General features: G+C 43.3%; 2 protein-coding genes and 1 long non-coding RNA gene across 7 annotated transcripts in view; 2 read left to right on the top strand and 1 right to left on the bottom strand.

The window, feature by feature from the left end:
* The window catches only part of LOC141583558 (uncharacterized), a 72,718-nt gene extending 59,741 nt beyond the window's left edge, over positions 1–12,977 (bottom strand). Inside the window, exon 1 of the long non-coding RNA XR_012516213.1 lies at positions 12,898–12,977. This is a non-coding gene — a long non-coding RNA (uncharacterized LOC141583558). The remainder of the gene's footprint in view (positions 1–12,897) is intronic.
* Positions 1,029–4,546, top strand: LOC101039443 (granzyme B). Of its 2 annotated transcripts, XM_003924245.4 has the most exons (5): positions 1,029–1,262; positions 2,273–2,420; positions 2,882–3,017; positions 3,223–3,483; positions 4,105–4,546. In XM_003924245.4, the coding sequence occupies exons 1-5, from the start codon at positions 1,106–1,108 to the stop codon at positions 4,315–4,317; spliced, it is 915 nt and encodes a 304-aa protein (XP_003924294.3). In that variant the 5' UTR covers positions 1,029–1,105; the 3' UTR covers positions 4,318–4,546. The 2 variants fall into 2 exon arrangements, with proteins under 2 accessions (XP_003924294.3, XP_074249372.1); XM_074393271.1 differs by lacking the exon at positions 1,029–1,262 and having other exon boundaries at positions 2,051–2,420.
* On the top strand, positions 8,821–12,155 carry LOC101038921 (granzyme H). Of its 4 annotated transcripts, none has more exons than XM_074393272.1 (5): positions 8,821–9,094; positions 10,228–10,387; positions 10,893–11,028; positions 11,119–11,487; positions 11,875–12,155. In XM_074393272.1, the coding sequence occupies exons 1-5, from the start codon at positions 9,040–9,042 to the stop codon at positions 12,016–12,018; spliced, it is 864 nt and encodes a 287-aa protein (XP_074249373.1). In that variant the 5' UTR covers positions 8,821–9,039; the 3' UTR covers positions 12,019–12,155. The 4 variants fall into 4 exon arrangements, with proteins under 4 accessions (XP_074249373.1, XP_074249374.1, XP_010333283.1 ...); XM_074393273.1 differs by having other exon boundaries at positions 8,822–9,094; positions 10,240–10,387; XM_010334981.2 differs by having other exon boundaries at positions 8,824–9,094; positions 11,230–11,487.
* Positions 12,978–26,118: the final 13,141 nt, after the last annotated feature.

Genomic DNA, 26,118 nt, shown 5'->3' with positions numbered 1-26,118 from the left:
ACAGGACTTATAAGGGTTTTAGAAACTCACTTGAAACAAAGCAAGTCAGGAGAAGAATGATCAGCAGCAAACTAACACAGGAACAGAAAACAGAACACTGCATGTTCTCATTCACAAGTAGGAGTTGAACAATGAGAACACATTGACACAGGGAGGGGAGCATCACAGACTGGGGCCTGTCAGGGGTGTGGGGCTAGGGGAGGGAAAGCATTAGAGTAGTTTGTTTAGCAAATGTTTACTGTAATCCTATTATGTGCTGAGCCTGATATGTAAGAAGTGTGGCTCTCTGGACAGGAGATAGAACACTAAAAATAACTACTAATCTTTGGCTGCCTGGAATGCTTCCTCATTTCACATGGTATCAGCAGCTCAGCAACCCAAACATCCTTCAGAGAAGCAGCCCTTTCTCATTCTTGGTTTGAGTGGTTTGAGTGGACTGACCCCAGCCTACCCAAAGTGGATTCAACTCCTAGGACCATAGCAATTTGTTAATTTAGGCCCAAAAAATGTCAAGTACAGGAGTCCTGTTGAAAGCATTCAGAAAAGAGGTGGACTCTCACACTAAACATTTGTAACTAAATAAGTGATGTTAGAAATTCCCTATAAAAGAAGGTGCAACAATAAATGGGTCTAGTAGATGGTGGCCATGCTTTGTTACTGCCTTGCGTATTGCTCTACTATAGCCCTCCCCAAACTATACTCTGGCTCCTGCATTTCTATCTCCACTTTCTAAGGGAAAGAGACACATCTCCAACATGCTTGGTTCTAGCACAAGAGAAGGGCTCACACACACACTTGCTAAAGAAACTATCCTGATGGATTGGCCATGAAAGCATTGGTGGTTCTGTTACTGGAAACTCAGGTTTCTGGTGCTCTAGTATCTCTACTGGCTGATGCCACATCCTACAGTCCACCTCATATGCTTGGGTTCCTGCTCTGGGCTGAATGGGTGGTCCACTCTGAGTCATCAGCTGTGGGTGCTGATGTGGTCACTGCACGATTCTCACACAAGCACCCAGAGGATGTCATCAGGCATAGGTAGTGGGGGTGGGCAGCATTCATAGAAAACCTTCTGTGATCACGCACCACAAAACCAAAGGGGAATATGAAGTCACTGAGCCCACTCCACCTCCTTCCTCTCCCAAGAGCTAAAAGAGAGCAAGAAGGAAACAACAGCAGCTCCAACCAGGGCAGACTTCCTGAGAAGATGCAACCAGTCCTGATCCTGCTGGCCTTCCTCCTGCTGCCCAGGGCAGATACAGGTGAGTGACCGTCTCCACCCTCAGGGGCCCAACCCCATCCCACAGGTCCCCTGCCCTTTCTTCACATTCCTGATCCATCTATCTACCAGGAATATTCTGAACTCCAGCTCTCATCCTACCAAGACCCCCCAAGCATAATGCTGGATAAACTATCAGCAGGAATGGCAGAGCAAAAGGCTGTTCTCAAGAAGAAACAGTGGGTGCTATCCCCTCCCCAGAGCCCACCTTTGTCACCTGAAGAGTGGTACTTTCCTAGAAGTAAATGGCAGAGGATGAAATATTAAATTATTCTAGAGTGGGCCTGGCTTCTGTTTCTGAGATAAGACAGGTGCTTCTCTCACTGTCTACTTAGGAGAGAAACCCAGAGCTCAGCTGCCCACAGAATTGGTGCAGTCACTGTCCTCAGAGCATTGTAATGCGTTTGCTCAGTCCCATTCTCCAACTCTGCTTTTCTTCCCTGGTCTTTAGTGGCTCCCCTCTTTCTGAAGATGAGGCACTGTGGCAGGCCCCAACTTCCCTGCTTTCTAGAATTCTACCAGCACTGCTCTACCAGCCCTCATCCCGAGGCTAACTTGAGCCAGTCCATCATGCAGCCAGGAACATTTATTGGGTGCCCAGAACATGTCAGGCTCTAGGAAACAGGATGTGACAGTATCTAGATCCCTCCACTTACACCCTGGCCGTTAGAAAGCAGCACTATCCTAGATACCACAAGACTCATAAGGGTCTTGAAAACTCACTTGAAACAAAGCAAAGTCAGGAGAGGAATGATCAGGAGCCTCTGGGATTTCACTGTCCCTAAGACAGATATGCTCACATTCAACTACATATGGAAGAAAGATTTCAGACCAAAGCCTGCTATTCTTCCCTTTTTCAGAGCAGGAAATTAAAGCCCCTTCCTCCAAGTCCCTCCCAACTCCAGGCTATCCCAGGTTCCCAACTGCCCAGGAGTTCTGGAACCATCAAGCAGGTACCATGGGTGCACACAAGCAGACAGACTTTTCCTTCAGGGGAGATCATCGGGGGACAGGAGGCCAAGCCCCACTCCCACCCCTACATGGCCTATCTTGTGATCTGGGATCAGAAGTCTCTGAAGAGGTGCGGTGGCTTCCTGGTACGAGAGGACTTCGTGCTGACAGCTGCTCACTGTTGGGGAAGGTGAGGAGCAGAAAATAGCCCCATGCCCTCCGGGAAACACTCCACAGAGACCCCTGCCTTCCTCCCAAGGAGCTTCCTGAGCTCCTGGAAGCACATGTCCCAGGAGGACTCCTTAGAGGACGAGAAAAGGGCAGGTAAGCTTGTGAGGAGAGGAGAAGGCCAGTTCCAGAGGCACTGCTGAAGTAAGAAAGAGCAGAGTGACCAAGCCTGCCGTATTTAGAACTAGGGGCATACTTTGGCATAAGAATGCAATCTGAAGTAATTTCACCTGTGTTTCGAGGGGGAACCAACCCCTGAGAAACCTGGTGCAATTACCAGAATTCCAATTCCTGGAGACTGACTGTCCCCTCAATTTCCCCTCAGCTGCAGCCCTGCCCTGCCCCAGCTGTCACCTGCTCTTACTGCTCCTGGGCTGTATCCCCTATGACTCCACCCCCATCCTCACTCTCCTCTCTGTGCAGCTCCATAAATGTCACCTTGGGGGCCCACAATATCAAGAAACAGGAGACGACCCAGCAGAGCATCCCTGTGAGAAGAACCTTCTGCCACCCAGACTATAATCCTGAGAACTTCTCCAGTGACATTATGCTACTGCAGGTGAGGCACACTCCTGTCACTCTTGCTCTTCTTGGTACAGTTGGTTCCACTCCCACTGTGATGCCAGCCTTCCCCTCCTTTCCATCCTGGCCTCTTGGTCAATTCTGGTGCCTCAGAGGAGAGGGAAGACGGCACAGTCCCATCACTGTGTCGGAGCCCAGAGGTTCACTGGCTGACCTGGACTTTCTTGCCTCTTCCCCAACAGCTGGAAAGAAAGGCCAAGCGGACCACAGCTGTACAGCCCCTCAGGCTACCCCGCAGCAAAGCCCAGGTGAAGCCAGGGCAGGTGTGCAGTGTGGCCGGCTGGGGATGGACAACCCCCACGGGAACATACTCACACACACTACGGGAGGTAAATCTGACAGTGCAGGAAGATCAAAAGTGCGAATCCCACTTACGCAATTACTACGACAGTACAGTTGAGTTGTGCGTGGGGGACCCAGAGATTAAAAAAGCTTCCTTTAAGGTAAGACTATACATCTGCCTGGATTGGCTCTGGGGAGAAAGATGTTTGGGAAAGATCTGAGACCTGGAGACCCAAGCAGTGGGGGACTCCTTCACCCACTAGACAGTGATCTTTCTCTCTGGAAAAAGAAAAGGGGAACAGACAGAGCTGGGGAGAAATTAGGGCCTCCACAAACTTACCAGGAGGCTTATGGTGGTTGGTGCTCCTTTGGAAGGATGAATTTGCAACACCTCACCCACCCCAGGTCACAGATATTAGGAAACTGTACCCACAGGAGATGCAGTAATTACAACCAGGTGTGTCTTCAGAGGCTGGTACCCAATGTGGTTAATGGGCTGGTACTCCATGCTGGGTATCAGCCCTCCTTGCCTGCTTCAGCCAATGGTCCCACATACCTGGGATCTAGGGGAGACAACAGAGGCTGGCACCTGGGGTGAGGTGAAGCAATAACAATGTCCAAGGCCAGAATTTGGCACCTGGAGACCACCAGGGGCCTGCCGTGCCCTCTGGTCTCCCATGTACAACTATGCAAGTTGGCCTTCACTAAGAGGGGGCTTGAGATGGCAGAGAGGGCAGCACCAAGAGAAGCATCAGCTCAATCCTTCCACTCTCTATTCACAGGGGGACTCCGGAGGCCCCCTTGTGTGTAACAAGGTGGCCCAGGGCATTGTCTCTTATGGAAAAGGCAATGGCATGTCTCCACGAGCCTTCACCAAAGTCTCAAGCTTTGTACGCTGGATAAAGAAAACCATGAGGCCAGGCACGATGGCTTACACATGTAATCCCAGCACTTTGGGAGGCCGAGGCGGGTGGATCACAAGGTCAAGAGTTTGAGACCAGCCTGGCTAAGATGGTAAAACCCCGCCTCAGTTAAAAATATAAAAATTTGCCAGGCACGGTGGCGTATGCCTGTAATCTCAGCTATTCAGGAGGCTGAGGCAGAAGAACCACTTGAACCCAGGAGGCAGAGGTTGCAATGAGCCAAGATCGTGCCACTGTACTTCAGCCTGGGTGACAGAGCAAGACTCCGTCTCAAAAAAAAAAAAAAGAAAAGAAAAGAAAACCATGAAACGCCACTAACTACAGGACACAAACTAAGCCCCCTTCGTGATGAACCACCTTCTCTGGAGTCGAGTCCAGATTTACACTGGGAGAGGTGCCAGCAACTGAATAAATACCTCTAAGCTGAGTGGAAAGGCTGGTTTCTTGTTTATTCATTGACCCACATTCACAAGCACCAGGTCTGTGTTATGCAGGCCAATGACATAATTTTGCTGCTTTCTGCTTTCTCCTCTCCCCTCACCCCTTGCCACCTCCCCAAACACCCATGCAAAGCTGATGCCCAGCTCTTTCTTACCCACACCAGTTTCGCCAGGGCCTGCCCTTCTGCCAGGGCTAAAGCTGATCACCATCAGGAGACAACATGGACCACTTTGGTTGTGGGCCTCAGAGTAAACTTCTTATCTACTTCTCCAGTGTTACATGACAGGGAAAAAAGGCATAATATACCATGGGACCCAGCTCCTCACATCCCACTGGGGCTCCTCATTCTCCCCTGGGCTTAGTTCCTTTCTCTGAGCTCAGGGCTCAGCTCATCCTCCAGCCTCTTGGCTGCCCTTCTCTTCATCCCTACTGAACATTCTCAGAATCTACCAACTCTTGTCCTCTCCAGACCACGCTGATCTGATCTGGCCCTTCTTCATATCTCCCCACCTAAGATACCCAGAGACCTATGTGGTTCCATAGGGCCTTGCCACTGAAATGCCAGCCCACCTCATGTCCTGGCAGAGAGGAACCTCAAAAAAAACCAGGCCTACATTGGCACCAGGTAGGACCCATGGAGGACAAGGCTGGCAACACTTGGCTCCATCTCTTCCCTAGGTAGAGCCAGCTCAACCTCTCCCATCCAGCCCAGTGTCCTTCCATACACTCAAGGTTCACTGCCCACCTAGTCAGTCAGCAGCCTGAGCCCCTTTAAACCTGTTCCTCTTGGTCACTGCTGGCCTCTAGGCTAAGATTCCCTGCTGGCCACCTGGGCTACATCAGCCCTTTGAGTTCAAAAGGGCTCCTTCCTGCAGCAGGATTGGAAAGTACAATCTTTTCTGTCAATCGGCAAATACTCATTAAGCACTTACTACATACCAAGCATAGAGGATAGTAAGTGAACACAATAGCAGACTATCATCTGAACCCAAGTGAAACTAACAGTGTTGAGAATTTTCACATAAATTGTTTCACTCCCTTTCCATCTTTCAGATTAGTTCACAAGATCCAGCTGTATATAGAAATTTATGGGAATAAAGTATTTGTATCTTACTTTTATTTCTGGATTTTCTGAGGCCCCTCTCTGCCAAGGCATGAGGTGGACTGGCATCTTAGTGGCAAGGCCCTTATGGAAGCACATGGGTCTCTGGATATCCTAGGTAGGAAGATATGAGGAAGGGGCTAGATATTCATACAGTTTGTATGAATATTGTCATGTGTGACTCCAGAACAGCAGTGTATGGGATTTGAAAATGACTTTAATCATTTAGTTGCTAGACATGAAGTTGTCAAACTGTTCAATGGAGCATCCTCTTCACCTAGGGGAAGAGCAGTAGAACAGGAAGAAAACAACTAGTGCAGGCTTCTTTTCATTTGTTTAAAAAGTATCTGCTGACAGCAACATGAACGACCTGGTGCCTGAGTACCAGCAGTACCAGGATGCCATGGCCGATTAACAAGGGGAGTTTGAGGAGGAGGAGGGTGAGGACTAGGCTTAAAAACTTCTCAAATCAATCTTGCATCCTTAGTGAACATCTGTTGTCCTCAAGCATGGTCTTTCTACTTGTAAACTATGGTGCTCAGTTTCGCCTCTGTTAGAAATTCACAGTTGATGTAACAATGTGGAATTCCTCTAAAAATTACAGTATTGTCTGTGAAGGTATCTATACTAATAAAAAAGCATGTGTATTTTTTTTAAAGTATCTGATTCTTCCTGTACAGAATGAAACTAGAATCAGGAAGGCTCACACGGGCTGGAAAAATCGATAAATGCCTCTAATATTTAGGCCACTCGGTTACTGCTACAACCATATCCGAAACTACCTGGTGTTAGGAAGTTCTGGGCTTGGAGGCCACCAATAGAGTATATTTTGTTGAATGAGGGTTGCCCTGTGTTAAGCTCACCCTGCCAAACACTCCCAGCAGCCACCCCTTCAAAGTCTTGCTGTTAATACAGGGTACTGCCTAGGAGTTGAACATAAACACTAGCTCGAGGTTAATGCCTCCCTGTCTCAAATATACACAGTACTACACTCTTGTGGCATGGAGTAAAATTTTTCTCTAGGATCATGTAATCCTCAAAGTCGCGCCCAACACACTAAACATATCTACAACCAAGGACTCCCACAGAGTCTACTTCACTCCCCTGCCACCTCCAGCAGAGCAGGTGCTGGTATCCATGGCTGGGAGATCTGAAGACAGATCACATCACAGGACTCTGCAGACATTCCCCAGCACCAGCTGGAACCTGGTAACCCCACTGGGAGGATAGACCCAGAAGAGCAATAACAGTCAGTGCAGTTCAGCTGTCAGAAAGCCCCACCCCTAGGGGAAGGTGGAGAGTACCACATCAAGGGATCACCCCATGGGATAACAGAACCTGAATGGCAGGCCTTGAGTTCCAGACCTTTCCACTGAAATAATCTACCCAAATGATAAGAAATTAGAAAGGTAATTCTGGTAATATGACAAAACAGAGTTCTATATCATCCCCAAAAGATCACACTAGCTCCGCAGAAATGGATCCAAACCAAGAAGAAATCTCTGAATTGCCAGATAAAGAATTCAGAGGATTATCTACTCAAGGAGATAACAGAGAAAGGTGAAAAACAACTTAAAGAAATTTATATATGTATATATAAATGATATGAATGAAAAAAATTCTCCAGAAAAATAGATATCATAAAGAAAAAATAATCACAACTTCTGGAAATGAATGACATGCTTAGAGAAATACAAAAGGCACTGGAAAGTTTCAACAATAGACTAGAACAAACAGAAGAAAAACTTCAGAGCTCAAAGACAATGCTTTCAAATTAACCCAATGAGAAAAAGACAAAGAAAAAATAATTTTTAAAAAATGAACAAAGGCTCGAAGAAATTTGAGATTATGTTAAACAGCCAAACCTAAGGATAATTGATGTTCCTGAGGAAGAAGAGAAATCTAAAAGCTCGAAAAACTTATTTGAGGAAATAATTGAGAAAAATTCCCCTGGCCTTGCTGGACTAGACATCCAAACACAAGAAGCTCAAAGAACACCTGGGAAATCCATCACAAAAAGATTATTACCTAAAGTTCTATCTCAATTCTGTTAAAGTAACAGCAGGATTAGTACTTTATTAATATCTAGAACAAAGGTAGAAAGAAACAAGCTTAAACATTAATGATGATCTCTTGTGGTAGAATTCTTGGTAAATTTAATTTTATCATTTACATGTTCTCTATTTAACTATATATATATATATATTTATATATACATTTTTGTTTATGGACAGCCTATGGCTGTGAGCCAATGGGCATCAGAGACATGGCTCTCTGAACACTGAGAGAACACTTAGTGGACAGTCATTATCAGGATGATCAGCATCCCTTTTCCCACCATCTGGCAACAATGACTAGTGTTTCTCAAGGGAAATCCCCTCCTCATTCATAGGCACCATGGATGGGGTAGGACAGTCCCCACCTCAGCTTAAGAAGGGCTAAATAACCAAAGCATAAAGCAATCAGGCCACTACATTTCAATCGACTCAATGATGACTCATTTTGGTCCAATAAATATCAAGTCCAGAACTTTTGTGCAGAACTGTGGAATAAGTTCTCTTTGTCACGGAATATTTACATTTAAAGAAGGCATTCTAAATATTCTAAAAATATGAATATGAGATAGTGGTAAGATAGAAATGGGTTGCCATTTAGAGTATTTGCTGGGTATGTGCAACTCTGCATACTGCTAAGGCAAGTCTAGCCTCCATATCACACCAATAAGCAGATTTCCCCACCATGACCCATACTGTCTTGTGCTCTAACCACAGATTTTCAGTCTACTCTTGCTAACCACCAACTCTTCAAGGGCAAGAGCCATGTCTCTCATATCCCGGGATCTGGTTTGCTAAATAATTACTCATGAGTTTATCTGAGTAGAAACAGAGCCAACACCTGAGAAAAAGAGACATTCTCGGTTCTCCCGTCCCTGAGGAGCTTCTGGGGTTCCAGCCTTCCTGCTAGCTGCAGCCACAGCTTCAACAGCTCCACCTCCTTGTTCTTTATTCTTGCTTTCACATTGTTACTCAGCAGCAGGGGTGTAAATGTGGTGACAGTGCCATGTCCACCTAAACCAAGCCAGAGAATTTTAATAAACCACATTCTATAATGACACCCGTAGAAACCAGAAGGGGACAAGTCTAGGAGGTCTCTGAGGTTACTGTACCCACCCCTCCTTCATCCTCCTCCAGCATTTGCTTCTGGAAGGAGTCAACACCAACAGCTCTGACCTACGCAGCCTTCCTGAGAAAATGCAGCCATTCCTGCTCCTGTTGGCCTTTCTTCTGCCCCCTGGGACTGGGACAGGTAAGTGACTATCCCTATTCCAGAGGCCTGAACCCATCTATAAGACACCCTGCACCCATGAGCACTGGTCAGGCATTTTCATCAATCTGAACCCAGCTCCCATTCCACACCCAGACTTATAAATACGAGGCTAGATAGAGACTCAGCAAAGATCAAAAAATGAAGGTGTTCCCTAAAAGGTTTAGTAGGTGTTACCCTCTCCATAGATCTCTTCTTTATAAACTGGGGTATGGGTTGTTCTTAGAAAGGCATTTGATGGGGAACGTGAAGCTAAAAAAGATAAGTAATTATTATCCTATACTCCAACCCAGGAAAGGGAATCTCAGACACCAAGTTGCAATCATGGTAGTTGTCACTGGACCCAGCTTAAGAACCATTTAAATTATTCAGTGCCACCACCCAATCACCCTTGCCCAAGAGAGAAGGCCGTGGTGAAACTGATCTCAGAGGTGGCAAGACAACCGTGTCCATAGCTCTCCCATTACCTCGGCTCCACACAGGCTTTGCAATCCATTTTTAGTTGGTTTCTCCACTTCCCTCTGCCTTTCCAGACCCTTGGCCACTCCACTGACCTGGTGGTAACTGCTTCTAACATCCCTGATGTCCTGAATTCCACCAGCATTACCCCCACCAAACCTCAACCAAAGGCTAATTGGAGGCTATTCACTTATGCAGCCAAAAAACACTGAGAACCTAGAATGTGTTAGACCCTTGGACATGAGAATTTTAGAAAATCCAACTCCAGAAGCTCGTGGGTAGATCATTAGAAAATGGCACCAATCAAGAGGATGGGAAAGGCTCAGAGGGATCAGAAAGACTCACTCAGAAAGAGGAACCAGGGAAGTCCTGTCCAGGATACTCTGGGAATCTCCCATTGTGAAAATAGATCTTTCTTCCTCCATATATGTTTCTGAAGTAGGATGCAGAAGTCAAGCACTGTCCCTTCTTTCTCAGAGGAGGTTGTGAGACTTGAAGTTCAGAAAAGCTTACTCTGCCTGCAAGGAGTGCTGCCTGCGGAGCTCAGGAGGACCCTCCCTCACTGTCCACAGCACACAAAAGACTTTACCCTCAATCACTGTCTTTCTAAGCGTTCTCCCCTGACCACAGCCATCCCCAGCTACTTTATCTTCCAGCCTTTCTTTCAGAGGAGATCATCGGGGGCCACGAGGCCAAGCCCCACTCCCGCCCCTACATGGCCTTTGTTCAGTTTCTGGATAAGAAGAGTAAGAAGAGATGTGGTGGCATCCTAGTGAGGAAGGACTTTGTGATGACAGCTGCTCACTGCTGGGGAAGGTGAGGAGCAGCACCAGCTCACCTCCTGAGCCCCCTATAAGGATCCTCGCTCTCTCCCGGCAACTGCGGCCCAGGAGAGCTTCCAGAGTTCCTGGTAACACAAGCCCATGAAAGCTCATCGGAGCAGCCACCTGGAAATAGGACTAGGATGACGAAAGGCTGAGAAATAGGACAGGCTCAGAGGGTCAGAGGTCAAAGCAAGCGGCATGGTTTCACACTCTGGTCAAATAAAGCAGTGATGAAGGTTGAATGCATGCATTAAGGGTCAAAATGCAAACTTGAGCAATTTCATAGTTCCTGAAGGCAAGAGAGAGCCCCCAGAAGCCCTACTCTTCATGTCTTTGTGAAGCACAGGGCACAGTCACTCCACCCTGGAGCCCTTTTGTCCCCTCAACTTCCCCCTCAGCAGCAGCCCTGCCCTGCCCACAGCTGTCACCTGATCTTACTGCTCCTAGGCTGTATCCCCTATGACTCTACCCCCATTCTCACTCTGCTCTCTGTGCAGCTCCATAAATGTCACCTTGGGGGCCCATAATATCAAGGAACAGGAGAGGACCCAGCAGTTCATCCCTGTGAAAAGAGCCATCCCCCACCCGGCCTATAATCCTGAGAACTTCTCCAGCGACATCATGCTACTGAAGGTGAGGCATACTCCTGTCACTCTTGCTTTTCTTGGTCCAGTCGGTTCCACTCTCACTATGATCCCAGCCCTTCCCTCATTTCCATCCTAGACTCTTGACCTGTTCCTGTGCCTCAGAGGAGACGGAAGGTGGTGCAGCCCCATCACTGTGTTGGGGTCCCGAAGGCCATTGCCTGACCTGGACTTTCTTGTTTCCCACCAGCTGGAGAGAAAAGCCAAGCAGACCTATGCTGTGCAGCCCCTCAGGCTACCCAGCAGCAAGGCCCAGGTGAAACCAGGGCAGGTGTGCAGTGTGGCTGGCTGGGGCCGTGTCTCAATGGACACTTTAGCAACCACACTGCAGGAAGTGTTGCTGACAGTGCAGAAGGACCAGGAATGTGAATATGTCTTCCACGCCTATTACAGCAGAGCCACCGAGATTTGTGTGGGGGATCCGGAGAAGACAAAGACAGGTTTCAAGGTCGGGTTTTCAGCCTCTACCCAGAAGGACCACAGGGAGAGAGGAATTTGAGGGAGTTCTGGGGGATGGCAGTGGCCAGATCCTCATGCTCTCAGCCCAATGCTTGGGTAGCCTGTTTTCCCCAGGAATCCAGTCTTTAGTCCACTCCTAAAGACTAGGTGGATTAGGGTGGTTGGAGGAGAAGGATCTGTCATCCCACAGTCACTTATCACCAGAGTGACTGTGAGAATAGAAGAGAAAGGCTTGGTCTGGGGAGAGCCAGAAAGCACAGCCAGGGCCATGCTGGAGACCCAGGACTGAGGGAGCCTGGCAGTGATATCACACACAGCCGCTGATAGAGACCACCCATCCCAGGAAAGGCCAGCTCAGTCTTTTCTCTATTCGCAGGGGGACTCCGGGGGGCCCCTCGTATGTAAGAACGTGGTCCAAGGCATTTTCTCTTATGGGAAAAACAATGGGACACCTCCAGGAGTCTACATCAAGGTCTCACACTTCCTGCCCTGGATAAAGAGAACAATGAAGTGCCTCTAACAGCAGGCATGAGACTAACCTTCCTCTGGGCCTAACCATCTTCTCTGGTACTGAGGCAAGAATCCCATGGGGGTGGGCATTCTGGGTTGCAGGGCTGTAATAAATGGATCTCTAGCGTAAATATGACTGAAGTCTTATTTATTCATTGAACCGTCTTCAAAATGTAACAATACTGTTCCAGGCAGCTGTCTGCTGTTAGTTCTGGCTTTTGCTTCCTCCTTTCTCCCCCAGCTTTCTCTCTTCCCTAAACCCCATGCTGTACAGTTTTTTCACCAATTTTTCAATCATGTGTCTTTGATACTGAACCTTCTGTCAGAGCTAGTTTGAACTCCATTACAAACAATCTTCACCACCTCACCACACACAAAAAAAATAATAGACCTCTCTGGACCTTAGGAATTTCTTATCATCTCGAAACCAGCCACCTGCTCCCCTAACAATGTGGCAGAGAATGGAGCAGGGAAGTGAAAAGGAAATGACTCCAGGGACCCAGGAGGCCAGGGTCCATGCCATGAGCACCTAAGTTTCCTATTTCCAGGGCTTGTCCCTCCAGGCCTCCTCCCAAGCCAGGCCTGCCTGCAGCTTAGAAGGTCGAAATGCACCTCTGTCCCTAGGTCTCGTTTCCCTGCCCTAAGCCCAGCACTGAGCTCAGTCAACCTCCTTCCTTCCTGGCTGGCCTTCCCAGCTCCCTAGTGTTTTTCACTCAAGTGCCCTCACCACCAGTTTCTTTCCGTTCTAGCTCACCCTGCTATGAAGCCAGCCTCTCTCTCATCTCCCTAACAGAGTTCCAAGCTCTGTGTATATTCACCCCTACTGCTTGTCCCAGCCTGACCTGGGCTGCGATCCCACCTGATGCTGATCAGAGGAACCAGCTCTCACCTTCCACCTGGGCAGGGCTGGCTGAGTCCCTCCGTGGAAGCGTTTCCCAGGGGCTCAGGCATCACCTTCTGTGGAGCCAGTCACGGCCTCAGCAGCCTCAGCGTCACCACTCAGCAGCCTCAACCTCTTTCAGCCTGGCCTGGCCTCACACTCAGACACCCCCTGTTGGCAATCTGGAGTTATGGCAGCTGTGTACCAGAGGGCTCCAGGGCTACTAGGCTGGAAGTACCACTATGCCATTTATCAATAGACAAATCCTTCTGATCTCTCTCTTTATGCCAAGCATATAATAGTCTCTGTCTATGCTTTTGGAAAATTTACAATGATAAAAAAATTTCATCTCAATTCTCCTGGTTCTTTTCCTTCCACCAGGCAGGTCAGTTTGCACAAATGGATCTGTATTTGTAATCCACAAGTCTTGTTTTAAAAATAATTAAATTCTCTATATTCTACCTGTAGCCTCACATGCATGACCTGGTTTGATTCCAGGATAGTGTGTGATATTAGAAGAGACTTGGAGATTCTCAGGTCCTGAGGTTTTTAATCTATGCTCAGTGGAGTCTGTGTCCAGAGGAGTGGAAGTGTATTAGTCTGTTCTCACATTGCTAATAAGGACATACCTGAGATTGGGTAATTTATAAAGGCAAAAGGTTTAATTGACTCACAATTCCACATGGCTGGAGAGACCTCACAATCATGGTGGAAGGCAAATTAGGAGCAAAGCCACATCTTACATGGTGGCAGGCAAGAGAACTTATGCAGGGAAACTCCCCTTTATAAAACTATCAGATCTCATGAGACTTATTCACTATCATAAGAACAGCACAGGAAAAACTGGCCCCCATGATTCAATTACCACCCACCGGGTCCCTCCCACTACACGTGGGGATTAGTACAATTTAAGATAAAATTTGGGTGTGGACACAGAGCCAAACCATATCAGGAAGGAAGGAAGAAGACAATCAGCAGCCTTAGTTTTGTTTATTCTTCATATAGAAGACATGAACCTCAGTCCACAAACCTAAGAAATCCTACAGTTCAAGTGTGAGACAGTTAATATAATAGTGACCCTGTTAACTTTGTTTAGGATTCTTATCTCTCAAATAGTACCACTAGTGAGTTAAATGTGACAGAACCCTATAAACTCACAATAGCTGAAAACACTGAATCAAATGGGACTAACACTGAAAAAAGTAGAAACTTCACTGAAAAGAGTAACAAATAAATCCCACACATGGGGGAAAAAATCCAGCACATTGAAAAATAAAATGAAAATGACACAAAGAAATAAAAAGACGTTAAAAATCATCATGGCAGAAGGAAGGCAGGACTAGATTGCAGCTCCAACTCACACAGACAGGGCAGCCTGTGGAGGTTCACATTGTGAATTTTTTCTCCATATCAACTACAAAAACAAACCAGCAACCTCGAAAGGACCCACAGACCTCTGAAAGAGCAAACTGCTCCTGCATGACCTGGGAGACAGCCTAAATACTGTGAGTGCTCCAACTGTGGAAGTTGAAAAGGGAGATCCTCCAAAAATTCACACTGGAGAAACTGAAACTCTGTTTATGGGAGAAGTGTTCAACCTTACCTGGCACTGAGTCAATTTAGAGAGTTAAGAGAAATACAGGGGTAGAGGAAGCAGCAGAAAGGCTCTGAGAGCTCACTGGGTCTCCAGGCAAGCCATTCCTGCCAGGTACCACAGGGATCCATTGGGAGGGTGGCCAGAGGAGCAAGGGGAAAACACCACAAGGAGAAGGAAAGCTCCAGATGAGCTTCGTAACAATTTGAATGGGGCAAGAAGCCTCCTGGCCAGAAATCAGGGAAGGGCATGAATCCAGTGTGCAGACTCCACAGTCAAGGGAAGAACTGAAGCCCTTTTCTTTCACAGCAGGGAAGTGGGTAGCCTGAGGCAAGTTCTCATGCCCATCTCACCCACTGCCTGGAAACAGACTCAGGGTTGTTAGGGGGGCACAATGGGAGTGAGATTGGCCCTTTGGTTTGCATGAGAGCTGGGTGAGGCCTGTGACTGCCAACTTTCCCCCACTTCCTTGACCACCTGCATGACTCAGCAGAGACAGCCATAATCCTCCTAGGTACACAACGCCATTGACCTGGGAACCTCACCCCCATTCTCCGCGACAGCCACAGCAAAACCCACCCAAGGAGAATTTGAGCTCTGATGCCTAGCCGTGCCACCATCTGATAGTTCTTTCCTACCCACTCTGGTAGCCAAAGACAAAGGGCATATAATCTTCAGAGTTCTAGGGCACTGTCTATCACTGGTTTCTTCCATACTACCACAGCTGATGCTGTCTGGAAAGCACCACCTCCTGGTAGGAGGCCAAACCAGCACAAAAATAGAGCATTAAACCACCAAAGCAAAGAACTTTCATAGAGTCTACTTCGCCCCTCTGCCACCTTCACTGGACCAGGTGCTGGTATCTGTAAAGTTTATTCTCTGTAGGTTTATTGCGAGTTAAAAACAAGGAAACTGAGGCCAGCACAAGAACATTAGATGCCAATTTATTCAGTTCCCAGGGGAGGTTCTGTGGTCCCAGGGAGAGGGGCCAGGGAAATCGCACCTGATTCCTCCCAGGAGTGGGGTTTTACAGGGAGTGAAGGCGTTTGATTGGATTTGGAGAAACAGGATGTGGATGGGGTGAGCTGCTATTGGTAGGTAGGTGGGATTTCCAGTGAGCGGGCTAAGTGCTGAGTGCAGAGGGGATTTCCAAGGGTGGGGTTAGGTGCCAAGTGCAGAGGGGATTTCCAAGGCGGGCTAGGTGCCAAGTGCAGAGGGGATTTCCAAGGCAGAGCTAGAAGATGGGCATACTCTGATAACCTAATTTTCAAGCAGGGAGGGAGATGGGTGTGTTCGAACTCCCAGCGAGGCAACCAGCCTTACAGTATCCTTGGCTGAGAGGCCAATAGATGGTTCGTATCACAGGACTCTGTGCAGACAGCCCCCAGACACAGCCCAGAGCTGCGTAGACTTGCTGGATGGATAGATCCAGAAGACAGACAGCAATTGCTGCAGTTTTGCTCATAGGAAGCCACATTTATAGGAAAAGGAAGAGAGTACTACATCAAGAGAACACCCCATGGGACAAAAGAATCTGAACAACAACCTTCAACCCTAGACCTTCCCTCTGACAGAGCCCACCCAAATGAGAAGGAACCAGAAAACCAACTCTGGTAATATGACAAAACAAGGCTCTTTAACAACCCAAAAAAAAAAATCACGTTAGTTTACCAGCAATGGATCAAGAAGAAATCCCTGATTTACCTGAAAAAGAATTCAGGAGGTTAGTTATTAAGCTAATCGGAAAGAAGCCAGAGAAAGGTGAAGCCCAATGCAAGGAAATTTAAAAAAAAAAAAAAAAAAAAAAATACAAGAAGTGAAGGGAGAAATATTTAAGGAAACAGAAAAAGCAAAAAAAAAAAATCAAAAATTAAGGAAATATTTGACACATTTATAGAAATGCAAAATGCTCTACAAAGTCTCAGAATTGAACAAGTAGAAGGAAGAAATTCAGAGCTCAAAGATGAGGCCTTTGAATTAACCCAATCCAACAAAGACAAAGGAAAAAGAATAAGAAAATATGAACAAAGCCTCCAAGAAGTCTGGGATTATGTTAAACAAACAAACCTAAGAATAATCTGTGTTTCTGAGGAAAAAGAGAAATCTAAAAATTTGGAAAACATATTTGGGGGATAATTGAAAAAAACCTCCCCAATCTTGCTAGAGACCTAGACATCCAAGTACAAGAAGCACAAAGAACACCTGGGAAATTCATCACAAAAAAGATCATTGCCTAGGCACATTGTCATCAGGTTATCTAAAATTAAGAAGAAAGAGAGAATCATAAGAGCTGTGAGACAGAAGCACCAGGTAACCTATAAAGGAAAACCTACCCAGTTAACAGCAAATTTCTCATCAGAAACCCTACAAGCTAGAAGGTTTTGGGGCCTTGTCTTCAGCCTCCTCAAACAAAACAATTACCAGCCAAGATTTTTGTATACAGCAAAAGTGGGCATCATATATAAAGGAAAGATACATTCTTTTTCAGACAAACAAATGCTGTGAGAATTTGCCACTACCAAGCCTCCACAAAAAGAACTGCTAAAAGGAGCTCTAAATCTTAAAACAAATCCTGGAAACAGATCACAACAGAAATTCTTTAAAGCGTAAATCACACAGGACCTATGAAACAAAAATACAAGTTCAAAAGCAAAAAGAAAAAAAAAGTACATAGGCAACAAACAACACGATGAATGCAACAGTATCTCACATCTCAATACTAACATGAAAATGGCATAAATCCTCCAATTAAACTACTTTAAATTTAATGTGGAACCAGAAAAGATCCCATTTAGCGAAGACAATCCTAAACAAAACAAAACAAAACAAAAAACAAAGCTGGAGGCATCACGCTACCTGACTTCAAACTATACTACAAGTCTTCAGTAACCAAAACAGCATGGTACTGGTAACAAAACAGAGATATAGACCCATGGAACAGAACAGAGGCCTCAGGAATAATGCCACACATCTACAACCATCTGATCCTTGACAAACCTGACAAAAAACAAGCAATGGGAAAAGGACTCCCTATTTAATAAAGGGTGTTTGGGAAACTGGCTAGCCATATGCAGAAAACTGAAACTGGAAGCCTTATTTATACCTTATACAAAATTTAACTAAAGATGGATTAAAGACTTAAATATAAAACCTAAAACCGTAAAAAGGCTAGAAAAGAAACCTAAGCAATACCATTCAGGACATAGGCATGGGCAAAGACTTCATGACTAAAACACCAAAAGCAATGGGACAAAACCCAAAAATTGACAAATGGAATCTAATTAAGCTAAAAAGCTCCTGCACAGCAAAAGAAACCATCATCAGAGTGAACAGACAACCTACAGGACGGGAGAAAATTTTTGATATCTATCCATCTGACAGAGGAACTTAAACAAATTTACAAGGAAAAAACCAACAACTCTATCAAAAAGTGGGTAAAAGGTATGAATAGACACTTCTCAAAAGAAGATATTTATGCTACCAACAAACAAATGAAAAAAAGCTCATCATCACTGGTCATTAGAAAAATGCAAATAAAACCACAATGAGATACCATCTCACACCAGTTAGAATAGCGATCATTAAAAAGTCAGGAAACAACAGATGCTGGGAGGATGTGGAGAAACAGGAACGCTTGTACACTGTTGGTGGGAGTGTAAATTAGTTCAACCATTGTGAAAGAAAGTGTGGCCATTCCTCAAGGATCTAGAACCAGAAATACCACTTGACCTAGCAATCCCATTACTGAATATACACCCAAAGGATTATAAATCATTCTACTATAAAGACACCTGCAAACATATGTTTATTGCAGCACTGTTCACAATAGCAACGACTTGGAACCAACCCAAATGCCCATCAATGATAGACTGGATAAAGAAAATGTGGCACATATATACCATGGAATACTATGCAGACATAAAAAAGGATGAGTTCATGTCCTTTGCAGGGACATGGATGAAGCTGGAAACCACCATTCCTAGCAAACTAACACGGGAACAGAAAACCAGACACCGCATGTTCTCACTCATAAGTGGGAGTTGATGAGAACACATGGACACAGAGAGAGGAACATCACACACTGGGACTTGTCAGATAATGGGTGGCTAGGGAAGGGAAAGCATTAGGAGAAATACCTAATGTATATGATGGGTTGATGGGTGCAGCAAACCACCATGGCACATGTCTACCTATGTAACAAATCTGCACATTTTGCATATGTATTCCAGAATATAAAGTATTAAAAATAAAAGATACAGAATGCAAAATGGATAAAAATCTCACAACCAACAATCTGCTGCCTTCAAGAGACACACCTAACACATAAGGACTCACATAAACTTAAAGGGGTGGAAAAAGGCATTTCATGAAAATGAGCACCAAAAGCAAGCAGGGGTAGCTATTCTTATATCAGACAAAACAAACTTTAAAGCAACCATGGTTAAAAAGACAAAGAAGGACATATAATGGTAAAAGACTTTGTCCAATGTGAAATATCACAATTCTAAAATATATGTACCTAACACTGGAGCTCCCAAATTTATAAAACAATTACTAATAGACCTAAGAAATGAGATAGACAGCAACTCAATAACAGTGGGGGACTTCAATACTCCACTAACAGCACCAGGCAGGTCACCAAAACAGAAAGCCAACAAAAAAAACAATGGATTTAAACTATACATTGAAACAAATGGATTTAACAGATGTATACAGAGCATTTCATCCAACAACTGCAGAATACACATTCTATTCAACAGTGCATGGAATTTTCTCCAAGATAGACCATAAAATGAGCTTCAATAAATTTAAGAAAACTCAAATTATATCAAGCACTCTCTCAGAGCACAGTGGAATAAAACAGGAAATCAAACCCAAAAGAACCTTAAAAATCATGCAAATACATGAAAATTAAATAACCTGATCCTGACTAACCATTGGATCAAAAACAAAATCAAGATGGAAATTAAAAATTCTTTGAGCTAAATGACAATAATGACATATCCTAGTAAAACCTCTAGGATACAGCAAAGGTGGTGCTAAGAGGAAGGTTCATCGCCCTAAACACCTGCATTAAAAAAAAAAAAAAAAACTGAAAGAATGCAAACTGACATTCTAAGGTCACAACGCAAGGAATTAGAGAAACAAGAACAAATTAAACCCAAACCCAATTGAAACAAAAAAATATAAAAGATAAATGAAACAAATGCTGGTTCTTTGAAAAAATAAATAAAATTGATAGACCATTAGCAACATAAACCAAGAAAAGAAGAGAGAAAATCCAAACAACCTCACTAAGAAATGAAACAGGAGATATTACAATTGACGCCACTGAAATACAAGAGATCATTCAAAGTTTAGGACCAGATGGATTCACAACAGAATTCTACCAGACATTTAATGAAGAATTGGTACCAATCCTTTTGATACTCTTCCACAAGATACAGAAAGAAGGAACCCTCCTTAATTCATTCTATGAAGCCAGCATCACCCTAACACCAAAACCAGGAAAGGACATAACCCAAAAAGAAAACTACAGACTATTATCCTCGATGAACACAGATGCTAAAATCCTTAACAAAATACCAGCTCACCAAATCCAACAACATATAAAAAAGATAATCCACCATGACCAGTGGATTACATACCAGGGATGCAGGGATGATTAACATATGCAAGTCAATAAATGTGATACATCATATAAACAGAATTAAAAACAAAAATCACGTGATCATCTCAATTGATGCAGAAAAAGTGTTCAACAACATACACCACCACTTTATGATTAAAACTCTCAGCAAAATTGTCATACAAGGAACATACTTCAATGTAATAAAAGCTACCTATGACAAACCCACACCCAACATGATACTGAATAAAGCTGAAAGCAGTCCCTCTGAGAACTGGAACAAGACAAGGATGCCCACTCTCACCACTTCTCTTCAACCTAGTATTGGAAGTCCTAGCCAGAGAAATCAGATGAGAGAAAGAAATAAAGGGCATTCAAATTGGTGAAGAGGAAATCAAACAGTCACTGTTTGTGGACAATATAATTGTTTGCCTTGAAAACCCTAAGGACTCCTCCAGAAAGCTCCTGGAACTAATAAAAAAAAAATTCAGCAAAGTTTCCAGATAGAAGATTAATGTACACAAATCAGTAGCTCTTTGATACACTAACAGCAACCAAGTGAATAATCAAATCAAGAACTCAACCCCTGTTACACCAGCTGCTAAATAAATAAATAAATACTTAGAAATATACCTAACCAAGGAGTCAAAAGACCTTTACAAGGAAAACTTCAAAACACTACTGAAAGAAATCATAGATGAAACAAACAAATGCAAACACAACCCATGCTCACGGATGGCTAGAGTCAATGTTATGAAAATGACCATACTACCAAAAGCAATCTACAAATTCAATGCAATCCCCATCAAAATATCACCATTATTCTTTACAGAATTAGAAAAAAACAATTCTAAAATTCATCTGGAACCAAAAAAGAGCCCACATACCCAAAGCATGACTAAACAGAAAGAACAAACCTGGAGGCATCACACTACCTGATTTCCAACTATACTATGGGGCAATAGTCACCAAAACAGCATGGTACTGGTATAAAAATAGACACATAGACCAATGGAACAAAATAGGGAACCCAGAAATAAACCCAAATATTTACAGCCAACTGATCTTTGACAAAGTTAACAAAAACATAAAGTGGGGAAAGGACACCTTTTCAACAAATAGTGCTGGGATAATTGGCTAACCTCATGTAGGAGAATGAAACTGGATTCTCATCTCTCGTCTTACACAAATATCAACTCAAGATGGAATTAAGACTTAAACCTATGACCTGAAACTATAAAAATTCTAGAAGATAACATTGGAAAAACCCTTCTAGGCATTGGCCAAAGCAAAGATTTCATGACCAAGAACCCAAAAGCAAATGCAATAAAAACAAAGATAAATAGTTGGGGCCTAATTAAACTAAAGAGCTTCTGCATGGCAAAAGGAACAGTCAGCATAGTAAACAGACAACCCACAGAATCAGAGAATATCTTCAAAATCTATATATCTGACAAACGACTAATATCTAAAATCTACAACGAACTCAAATAAGAAAAAAATAATCCCATCAAAAAGTGGACTAAGCACATGAATAGACAATTCTCAAAAGAAAATTTACAAATGGCCAACAAACATATGAAAAATGCTCAACATCACTAATGATCAGGGAAATGCAAATCAAAACAACAATGCAATATCACTCCTGCAAAAAATTACCATAATCAAAAAATCAAAAAAAGTAGATGTTGGTGTGGATGCAGTGAACAGGCAACACTTCTACACAGCTGGTAGGAATGTAAACTTGTGCAACCACTATGGAAAACAGTGTGGAGATTCCTTAAAGAACTAAAAGCAGAACTATCATTTGATCCTGCAATACCACTACTGGGTATCTACCCAGAAGAAAAGAGTCATCATACAAGAAACATTCTTGTACATGCATGTTCATAGCAGCACAACTCAACCGCAAAATCGTGGAACCAACCCAAATGCCCATCATTCAACAAGTGGATAAAGAAGTTGGTATATTTATGCAATGGAATACTACTCAGCCATAAACAGGAATGAATTAACGGCATTCACAGTGACCTGGATGAGATTGGAGACTATTATTCTAAATGAAATAACTCAGGAATGGAAAACCAAATATTGTATGTTCTCACTGTGGGAGCTAAGCTATGAGGATGCAAAGATATAAGAATAATACAATGGATTTTGGGGACTTGGGAGGAAAAGTAGGAAGGGGAAAGAGGGATAAAACACTACAAGTATGGTGTAGTGTATGCTGCTCGGATGATGAGTGCACCAAAATCTCACAAATCACCACTAAAAAACTTACTCATGTAACCAAAATACCACCAGTACCCCAATAACTTATGGAAAAATAAAAAAGAAAAGAAATGAGAAGACATGTCATGCTCAGGAATAAGAAGAATTAATATTTTTTAAAATGACCATACTACACAAAGCAATCCCTATGTATGGATTCAGTGCAAATTCTATCAAAATACCAATGACATTGTTCACAGACATAGAAAAATGTCCTAAAATGTATATGGAACCAAAAAAGATCCTGAATAGTTAAAGTAATCCTCAGCAAAAAGAATAAAGCTGGAGGCATCACACTACTTAACTTTAAAATATACTACAAAGCTATAGCAACCAAATCAGCATGCCACTGGCATTAAAACAGACATTTAAACTAATAGAACATAACAGAGAACCCAGAAACAAATTCATGTATTTACAGCCAACTGATTTTTGACAGAGTTGCCAAGAGCATATATTGGGAAAACAATACCCTCTTCAGTAAATGATTCTGGCAAAACTGGCCATCCATATGCAGAAAAATGAAACTAGATTCCTATCTCTTTCCATATACAAAAACTAACTTGAAATGGAATAAAGCCTTAAATTTAAGACCCAAAACTATAAAACTACTAGAAAAAAAAATAGGAGTAATGCCTCGGGACTTCAATCTAGGCAAAGATTTTATGGTTAAGACCTCAAAAGCGAGAGGCGGAGGTTGCAGTGAGCCGAGGTCATGCCACTGCACTCCAGCCTGGTGCCTGGTGACAGAGTGAGATTCTGTCTCCAAAAAAGAAAAAAAAAAAACCTGAAAAGCACAGGCAACAAAAACAAATATAGACAAAATAGACTATATTGAAAGAAAAGCTCTGCACAGCAAAGGAAACAACAGAATAAAGAGGAAACCTGTAAAATGGGAGAAAATATTTTCAAACTATTCATCCAACAAGGGACTAACATCCAGAATATAAAAGGAACTCAACTCAACAGCAAAATAATAATAATAATAATCCCATGGAAAAAGGGCAAAAGATCTGAATAAACATTTCTCAAAAGAAGACACAGAATTGGCCAACAGAGATATGAAAAAAATGTTCAACATCACTAATTATCAAGGAAATGCAAATCAAAACCACAACGAGATATCTGACTTCAGTTATAATGCTATTGTCAAAAAGACAAAATATAAGGAATGCTGGCAAAGATGCAGAGGAAAGGAAACTTATTCACTGTTGGTGGGAATATAAATTAGTACAGCAATTATGGAAAACAGTATGGAGGTGTCGCAAAAAAAAAAAATAGAGCTACTACAGGATCCACTACTGGGTATTTATCCAAAGGAAAGGAAATCAGTATTTCAAAGGAATACCTGCACTTCCATGTTTATGCAGCACTGCCCACAATAACAAAGATATGTAATCAACCTAAATGTTCACCAATGGAGGAACTGATATGGAAAATTTTACACACACACATACACATATATACACTATTACATATATATGTAATATGTGTGTATATATGTGTATGTGTGTGTGTGTATACACACACAATCACTTTCACCTCTTTCTCACATTTACCCAGGCTCTCAGCAGCATTGCTCAATCTTAGACATAAGCTTTTTGCCAGGAAATATGAAGAAACTGGGATCTTTTTTCAAACCTTTCTCTGCCACATCCAGGGCTTCTGCATCGCCTGTTTCCCATTAACTACTCTGAGTTGAAGATTTTAAGCAGCTCCCAGTGAATTTGCTACAACAAATTATGTATTTTAGGACCCTCTAAGGGATTCACTCTTTCCTGTCACCTTTTTTTCCCTACAAGAATGACAACACATGCCAATTCTTGGCAAGAAAGCATCTGGCTCCCTGAAGACAACTGTGATTGGAAGACAATGGCTCTGGCACAGCCTTCTCTCAGCACTAACACTTAATAAAGCAATCACAAGCTCATCAGTAGGAACTTCCCAAGGAGCTTCCAAAATGTTCTTTTAAGAGTGATTTTAAAGTAGCCCTGAGGGTCTGGAGAGCCTCAGTACTATGCTGGTCCCCTACAAAGCCAAGAGAAACTAGATTGGTTACTGACTAGAGTAGCATCAGAGGAAGGGAGGGGGATTTGACCCAGCAACAGCTGGCAACTGCCTTCACAGAGGATTTGCATTGTTGGTGGCTTATGGGGCCCAGGGAGGAGGTGGAAAACGCCTTTCCTTAATGTCCCAACATCCCAGAGAAGAAAAAATCATAACTGACGGAAATGTAATAAAACAGTCAAAAGCAGATGTAACCAGCTATGGATATTGTGAAATATATTGGTCTTTTTGTTCAAATATTACAATTTTTATTAAAATAAAAAGCATGTGCCCCACTGTATTCTTATGTATTCCCCTCTCCATCCAAATGTTCTCTCTAATCCCCAACCTCTGGCAATGAGACTTTTTAAAAAGTATTACAAAACACACACACAAGAGAAGTTCACAAAACATAAATGGAGAGCTTAAAGAATAATTATAAGGCAAACACTACATTTTATGTCAGGAAACTGAATATGGTCAACACTATTGAAATCTTCCATATGTCTCCTTCCACTCAAAATGCCCTCTCTGCCCTCTAATTCCAGAGTTACTACTATTCCAACTTTGGTGATAACTACTTCCTTGCTTTTCATTATGCATTTACCCCATATATATATATGTATTTCTATCCAATATAGTTTCATTTTGCCTAGTTTTGAACTTTATATAAATAAAGTTAAAGTTGCCTTCTTGGGTCATTTTAACACTTATGCTTGTAAGATCCATTTGCATAGCTGCATGAAGGAAGAGTTTCATTTTTATGGCTATGCAATATTCCATAATAGGAATATATTACAGTTTGATTATTCGTGCTGCTGTTGGTGGACCTTCCAAGTGTTTTCAGTTTGAGACTATCATAAACAATGCTGCTATGACCTTCATGGGCATGTATCTGGTAAAAATTTACACCAGATGTTTCTCTAGAATTTATACCTAGGAGTGGGAAAAGAGGTAACAGGGTAACTGTAACTGATATCACTTTTTTTCTTTTTTCTTTTTTTTCCCTGAGACAGTGTCTTACCTCCTCACTGGAGGTGGAGTGCAGTAGCTCAATTACAGCTCACTGCAGCCTCAACTCCCACCTCAGCCTCCCAAGTAGCTGGGACTACAGGCACATGCCATCACACCCTGTCTCAAATTCCTGGGCTCAAGTGATCCCCTCACCTTGGCCTCCCAAAGTGTTGGGATTGCAGGCATGAGCCACCATACCTGGCCTTCAGTGTGCTTCAAATGGGTGCTTCTCTAATATCTAGTGAGAATAACACCTTTTCATGTTTATTGACCTCTTTGATTTCCTGTTTTGAGATAAAACTGTTCAAGTCTTTTGACTACTGTTTTATTAAGTTAATTATCTTCTTCATCACAAGTTTTTGTTTATTTGTTTTTGAGATAGAATCTTGCTTTGTTGCCCAGTAAGCAACCTCAGACTCCCCAGTTCCCCAAGCAATTCTCCTGCCTCAGCCTGCCAAGTTAGCCGAGGTTACAGGTATGCACCACCATCCCCAGCTAACTTTTTTGTGTGCATTCCTAGTGGAGAAAGGTTTTCACCGTGTTGGGTCAGGCTGGTCCCCCAACTCCTGACCTTAAGTGATCTGCCTGCCTTGGCTTCCCAAAGTGCTGGGCATGGATGAGCCACCACACCTGGCCAGATTTGTATAAGCTCTTTATATAATTTGAATATATTTTT

The sequence above is a fragment of the Saimiri boliviensis genome, chromosome 2, assembly GCF_048565385.1.
Source record: "Saimiri boliviensis isolate mSaiBol1 chromosome 2, mSaiBol1.pri, whole genome shotgun sequence".
Lineage (NCBI taxonomy): Eukaryota > Metazoa > Chordata > Mammalia > Primates > Cebidae > Saimiri > Saimiri boliviensis.
The sequence above is the reverse complement of the archived record's forward strand: the minus strand, read 5'-3'. Positions and strand labels throughout refer to the sequence as shown.

Bases quoted from the DNA above. Each gene is read 5' to 3' on its own strand.
- LOC101039443 (XM_074393271.1), top strand. From the start codon at position 2,092: ATGGAAGAAAGATTTCAGACCAAAGCCTGCTATTCTTCCCTTTTTCAG. The intron at 3,018-3,222 runs GTGAGGCACACT...CTTCCCCAACAG, and splicing joins GTGACATTATGCTACTGCAG to CTGGAAAGAAAGGCCAAGCG. The intron at 3,484-4,104 runs GTAAGACTATAC...CTCTATTCACAG, and splicing joins TTAAAAAAGCTTCCTTTAAG to GGGGACTCCGGAGGCCCCCT.
- LOC101038921 (XM_074393272.1), top strand. From the start codon at position 9,040: ATGCAGCCATTCCTGCTCCTGTTGGCCTTTCTTCTGCCCCCTGGGACT. The intron at 10,388-10,892 runs GTGAGGAGCAGC...CTCTCTGTGCAG, and splicing joins GCTGCTCACTGCTGGGGAAG to CTCCATAAATGTCACCTTGG. The intron at 11,488-11,874 runs GTCGGGTTTTCA...CTCTATTCGCAG, and splicing joins AGACAAAGACAGGTTTCAAG to GGGGACTCCGGGGGGCCCCT.